At 31.5% G+C, this 7218-nt stretch overlaps 1 protein-coding gene across 1 annotated transcript; it reads right to left on the bottom strand.

Annotated features, from left to right (window-relative positions):
* Positions 1–1393: 1393 nt before the first annotated feature.
* LOC122507027 (innexin inx2) lies at positions 1394–6008 on the bottom strand. Its single transcript, XM_043619522.1, has one exon. The coding sequence runs from the start codon at positions 5575–5577 to the stop codon at positions 4489–4491; it is 1089 nt and encodes a 362-aa protein (XP_043475457.1). The 5' UTR covers positions 5578–6008; the 3' UTR covers positions 1394–4488.
* Positions 6009–7218: the final 1210 nt, after the last annotated feature.

The following is a 7218-nucleotide window of genomic DNA, read 5'->3' as shown; positions in this document are numbered from 1 at the left end:
TTACAAAAATTGAATTAATCATGACTAAGAACTATTAGAATTATACATTGAATAAGATTGTTGCTAAAAAAAAAATTAGAAGAAATCTTCTCGAATTGAAGATTTAAGTTAAACTCTAAAGAAGCTCGTTTTTTTTTATTTAATGAAGGAATTTTCTCCCAAAAAGCACTTTTTTGCTAGTTTCTTGCGCAAATAATGACATATAATAATAAATCGATGAAAATTTGATTATAATTATTAATTATTATAACTTGCATACTATAAATTAATAGTTTTATCATAATATTATATTATTATCATTATCATAATATTATAATTCTATATTACAAATTATTATAATCATAATTATACATAACTATAATTTATTATATTTATTGCAAAATTAATAATTATTCAATATTAATTACTAATTATTGCAATTAATAATATTTGCTAATTACTAATTACTAATTACTATAATTAATAATTATCCATTAATTATCACAATTAATAATATTTATCAATTACTGTAATTAATAATTGTCCATTAATTATTACAATTAATATTTACCAATCATTAATAATTATCTCAATTATTAATTATTACAATTAATAATATTTGTCAATTAATATAATTAAAATTGTCTATTAATTATTGCAATTAATAATTGTTTATTAATTAATATAATTAATAATTATTTACTAATTAATACAATTAATAATTGTTCATTAATTATCACGAGAGTAATAATTATTTATTATTTATTGTAATTAACAATGAGCGCTCGTTCGACGCTCGATAAATTTTTGGGCGTCGAACGAGTTGTTGCATTGGAGCGTTCAATTACTTCTTAATATTTTGTGATTAATAATTACTTCTTACTCATTGTAATTGATAATTTATTAATTTCATTAATTTTATTAATTTTTTTAATTGTGACAATTAATAATTAATAATTATTTAGCAATTATTATTTTTAGAATGCAGTGTTGAGAGCAATATTTTATTTATTAAAAATCACTATAGCGAATAGTCATTAATTTATAGACGACAGTTATATTTTAAAATTAACTAGAAAAATTATTCTAATTAATTTTTTTTTACTTTGTAAATAATTCACCTGTAAAGCCGGTAAATTCTTACAGATATAAATTTTTCACATAATTAATTAGTGGGAAAAAAATGTTTATACAAAATATGATTACGATTTATCAATATTGGCCCCTTCGTACATTTTGTGCGGAATGGAAGAAAATATTTTGTTTTATAAAAAATATATATAATGGTATATATTTATATATAGTATATAATATTGTATATACAATAATATATAATTATATACCTTTATATCTGATATCTACACACTTTTTCACTCTTATTCTCTCACTCGCTCGTTTTTTTCATCTCTCTCTATTTATATAATATATTTATATATAATATTTATATTTTTCCTATTAACTAGAGTATAAATTGCAATAGCGAAAAAAAAAATTGGTGCAGGACGAAGAAGTTACGCTACTTGGGAGGACGGCGCGCAATCTCGTCCCTTTTTTTCGGCAAAAAAAAAAATGAAAAATAAATAAAAAGGGGGGAAAACGAGATTGTTCTTTATAGATTTTACTGTCTTTTTTTTATTTTTTATTTTGAATGTTAATTCGGCGAAAGTAACGCCCTTGCGGCGATTTCGTTTAAAAAAAATGCTTTTAAAAATCCAAGGGCGCACTTCGCGGGGCGTCTTTATTTATTATTATATTCCTAACAACGTCAGGATCGGGTCGTTCTTCTTTTATAACCAAACAATTGCTTTTTCACCTCGGGAGCTTTCCCACAAAATGCATAGAGAATTTTTTTTTTCCTTTAAAATACCGTTTTTTTCATTTTTTTTTTTTTCAAAATTTTATCACCTCAACAGAGTCTTGTTAAACTGTATTTTTATTTCTCATCATCAGCTACGCTAATGAATACCGGTCCAGAGTTCAAAGACGTGAGGAAATTACCTCATTTTTTCCTGACATAAATAAAATCATTTCTTTGTATTTGCATTTTTTTCGTATTATTTGTACTTTTGTATTTTTTTTTAATAAAAATATATTTTTTATAAATTTACTGTAAATTAAGTCGTTCAAATCTTTTTAGTTAGAAAAAAAAAATTATTAGCGTCAACACTAAATTTAGGGACGAAATTCAATTTAAATCAAAAACCAGGATTTAAAAAGAATTTTTTCAAAAAGACAATTTAAAAAAACAAAAACGAGACATAAAAAAAAAGTTTTTCAGAAAAACTTGATCAAAAATCCGAATTCAATTTTTATTACTATATACAGTTTTTGCATTTTTTTCGGACACATGGAACGAGAGAAATTGGAAATTATAAGAAGAACGCCGTCCCCCGAGTTTTTTTTTTATTTTTTTTTATCACACAATTAGGAGTCTACGAAGCTTTGGTCCATAACCCAAATGGGCAGTCCCTCCTACACGTCCATCGAATGAGAAAAGACAAAAACCAAAAATGAAAAGAAAAAAAAATTAAAATTAAAAATCGTGATGTATTTTTGCCAAAGATGGACGCATGCATGGATCATATGGTTGAATGGATGAGCGCGAATAATCGATGAACACATGAGTATGCATGGAGGGGAATACAAAGAGGATGGAAGGTTCTCATTTGGAAGCGGTTCTTCCAAAAAAAAAAAAAATAAATAAAAATGGCAACCGAGGAATCTACTCAATTATATATTGACGCCACCTGTTGGCGTCGATTCCAACTTTAGTTTCGGACAAAAGATTTATTTTCCCACGAAATCAAAATTGAGACAAAAAAGCGAATCAAAAATGTTGCTTCGTAACACTTTTGATTCGTTTTTTGTCTCAATTTGTGATATCTGCGGAAAAGCTGTGCTTGTTATTAAGATCTTAAGTCATAAAGTGACTTAATTTGGTTTTAAGATTTTTTAGTTTGGATTTTTAATAATTTTGGTTGTAAGATATGAACGGTTTCAGTCTGTTGCTTTCTCTGATGGTTCTACAATTTTTATCTCAAAGATAATCTCAAAGAAATCAAAAATAATCTCAAAGATATCGAAGATAATTTCAATGATCTTTAAAATCTGCTAAAATCATCCATTAAAAAATTGCTATTCGAAAACAAATTTATAGTTTTCAAGAAACTTGAGATCATCTTTGAATTTTTTATTTTTGGAATCATCTCTGGATTCATCATCTTCGAGATTATCATCCTTCAAATTATCATCCTTGGAATGATGATGATTAAGATCTTTATTGTTACATTAACATCTTTAAGAAATTTTTTATTAGCTTTTCTTAAGAACTTTGAAATCATCATTATTATCATCTTTAAGGTAATAAATAGATAACATAATAGATAATCTGATAATCTCATTAAGGTAATGATTTTTTTTAAAGATATGATCCTCTCAATGATGATAATTTCCAGGATGATAATCTTAAAGATAAAGATAATCATTTAGATCATCTTTTTTAAAAACATCTTAAAGATGATGTGAATAATCTCAAAGATTTCGAAAAGCACCAACAAGAAGATGTTAAACTTGATTTCAGTTTCAGAAATGCTAATCTCTTTAATAATCTTAAAGATGATGATTTTAAACAAAAGAATCAACAAAATAATTTTGTTGTTAAAGATAACAATCTCAAATTTGATCTTAGAGACGATGATTTTGAACAAAAAAACCAACAAAACAATTTTAGAGCTGTTAACTTCAAAGATGATAATCTTAAATTTGATGATCTTAGAAAAGATGATGCTAGAGATATTAAAACCCATAAATGATGAACCCAGAGATGATGATAATCTCAAAGATGATGTTCGCAAGATTATTCTTCTCAATGCTGATAATAATTATTATTACAATTATTATTGTAATTATCAGTCCCAAGTTAACCATACCAATGATGATGATAATGATCCAAAAGATAAACTCAAAGATGTTCTCAAAAATAGATCAAAGATCTAATTAAAAAATGATCTCAAACATAGAAGTCTTAAAGATGATATCTTAAAAATAACATAATCTCAAATTGTTCAAGATCATTTTGCTGAGAAATACCATTGGTCATCATCATCATTATGCCCAAAACACAAGATCCTCTAAAAATCCTTTGTCCTCAAGAAAAGTCAGCTTGTTCTCTCTTTTCTTTTTTCTATACAAAATAAATTCAATATTCGAAAATATTCCCATCTAAGAATTAACAAATCAAAAAAAAGGGGTTAAATCGGATATCACACAGGATCCAGCTGACTTGAGCCACGTTTCCTTTTGTCTCCGATCACTACCCCCCTTTTCCCCCCTCTCTGTATTCCCATTTTTCCTCCCTCCCCCTAAATCCCTCCTCCTCAAATCATGTAAACAAATCTCATTAAATCCACGCTGCTAATTTACGACCGAAAAAAAAAAGAAATTCTTATTTTTAATAAGACCTTTTTCTAAAATAGACCAAAAAAAAACTTTCCTTAACAGTTTCTTTTTTTATACATTCTGCAATCCTTCCTTCCCGGTGAGTTTTGATGCAAGTTCCGCGATGAGTTGCTTATAGATGAGTGGATCAATATTTTTACCCAATTGATATAAAATAAACCAATCACCAATTTGGCATTTCTCCGAGATAATTTCAATTTGATCCTTTGGCGAGAGACGTGATCTTGCTCTCAATAAAAGAAGACGTAATTTTGGTCCAGCAACAACGGCAGCTCTATAGGTGAGACTGAGTCCACTTAAAATTGATAGAAAGATAAACCAAAACCAAAGGAATACGTAAATTTTTTCATTGACAATATTTAATGGCAATACACAAAGACCGTCGAATTTTTGCACTGTACCGGAAGCACCATATTTATGGAAGGTGCATTTTGTCACTTTTGGAAAGACCTTTGACATTGGATCGATTCTTTGCTCAGGTTCCATTTCGGTGAATTTCAGAACGTCCGAACCGTACGTTGAAAATTCACCATCGAGAAAGAAATCAACGAAATAAATTTGTCCGATGACGTTAATAAAATTGAGGACTTCGCACAAGAAGAAGCGAAAAGCGTAAAAATTCTGTGTATGTAGATTGGTGGCGAAATATTCGACGAGGAGTTTACGACGTTCGGATTTACAATCGTCGGTCACCACCGGGCAATTGAGATCTAGGACCAACATTTTTATACGACCGCCTTCCCATGTTTTCCATAGGTAACGAGGCACGTAGAAGAGGATCGCTTGGAAGAAGAGGGTGAAGCATACCCATTGATAGTACTTGTGGTATTTGACTTCTTCGTCTCGATCCGATTGCGGTGATGCTACACCGGGATGAACAACATCCTTACCAATGATTCCCACACGATTCGGAATTGTGAATGTCGAATAAATCCAGCAGTACGTGTCCATGACATTTAGGGGAATTTCATCAACGATACAATCAATTGGATCACCGATGTACTGTCTGGATGTGACCAGAAGTGAAAAGGCAATGAGAATAATAACTGTTGCTTTGTAATGCAGTCTGAAGACATTGTTGTCAATGCAGACTGCATCGAGCTTTAGTAAGCCCTTCACCGAGCCGAACACGTCAAACATGTCTCTTTTTTAGCACACAACACAACAACAAAAAGACTATTGTCCTTATTTCTAGCCACTATTTCTTTCCCTACTGCTCCTTAATTTTTGTCCCAATGTTTGGTCCTTAGGTTTAGTCCTTTTTTTGGCACTATGTTCCAATGTTGGTAGGGTCTTAATTTCTTAGGGGGGGTGAACCCACAGGCTGATTTTTAATTCACTAATTTATTCACTGGCACTTTTTTTTCGACGATCTTCCTGTTGAAGAAAAGCGTTCAATGGCCGAGTAGACGGGACGCCACACGCACTATACGACACTCGCTGCACGGGCTGTTTTCGTGTACTCTCGGTATATAGAAGAAGGCAAAGCTAGCGCTTGGGGACCGTGGTATCGTGGACACGGGACTTCCCCTTCTCCTCGAGTTGGAAACTTCCCCTCGAACAGCTTTTGTTCCCCGCACTACGCGCCGCTCTCTTCATCAGGCGAAAAAAGACAACGGCTCTCCTGATCTTCCCCCTCCTGTGGCTCTATTTCTCTCGCTCCCAATTTCTGTTTCTCTCTCGCTCATCATATCTCTGTTCCTCTCTCGCTCATTCTATTTCTATTCTTCTCTCACTCATCCTATTTCTGTCCCTTTCTCTCTCGTTACTCTTATAAGAGGCAGAGAAGCAGCCTCTCTCTCTTTCTCTCTTACAAGAGTAACAAGAGAGATAGAGAAAGAGAGAGAGGCTGTCTCTCTCCCTCTTACAAGAGTAACGAGAGAGAGAAGGACAGTATGAGACAGAAAGAATAAGAGAGTAAAAGAGACAGACAATGACCATAAGGGAGAAAGAGAGAGCAAAACAGTAAGAGAGGAAAATAGAGAGATACCATAAGGGCGAGAGAGTAAGAGAGTAAAAAAGAGAGAGAAAGACACTAAGAGCATAAAAGAGAGAAAGAGAGAGCAACCCCTCGATTTTATGTTCGTTCCAGGTTCTTCGCTCGCGAAACATCGGGGATTCCCGCTTGAAATCGGATGGCGCTGTGATCGCTACAGTGTTGCCAATGGTCGTCATGGTAACCGAGTGTGTTGGCGCACGTGTGGTCCCTTTCGCGCGATTTCTAATCTCCTTTACACTGCCTCTCGTCGGGGTTTGTATATTCTGGTCTCTACTCCCACGATAACTCTCAACAAGCTATATACCACCTGCGAGGATTATTTCTCTTTAAGACTATACCATCCCTATTGTTTATACAGACTCTGAATTTTTTTTCTTTTTACATAAATTTGCATAAAAATTTCTATTTTGTATTTCGTATTATAGAGAATATTATTTTGGAGTGATTCGGTGATTAATATTTAGAATTTTATTTTACTCGCAGTTTTTCTAAGGATGCTGATGACGCTGTTGATGTTGATCATCATTATCATTGTTATGGTTAAACTTGGGACTGATAATTACAATTTATTATTATCAGCATTGAGAGCAATATACTTGAGATCATCATCTTTGGTATTATCATCATCTTTGGGTTCATGTTCTTTTGGGTTTATTATCTCTAGAATCATCCTCTTTACACTGTAAAAAGAAAGGTACTAATTTAGTACTAACTTTTGTACTAAATCGTCGTTTGGTTCTATTTTAATACCAAAAATCAGCTCTAATTTAGAACCTTTTATT

The sequence above is a fragment of the Leptopilina heterotoma genome, unplaced genomic scaffold (genome assembly GCF_015476425.1).
Source record: "Leptopilina heterotoma isolate Lh14 unplaced genomic scaffold, ASM1547642v1 Lhet_44, whole genome shotgun sequence".
Taxonomy (NCBI): domain Eukaryota; kingdom Metazoa; phylum Arthropoda; class Insecta; order Hymenoptera; family Figitidae; genus Leptopilina; species Leptopilina heterotoma.
This window is presented reverse-complemented; position numbering and strand designations above follow the sequence as displayed.

What these genes read in the sequence shown, in the direction of transcription:
- LOC122507027 (XM_043619522.1), bottom strand. Translation starts at nt 5,577, where the DNA reads ATGTTTGACGTGTTCGGCTCGGTGAAGGGCTTACTAAAGCTCGATGCA.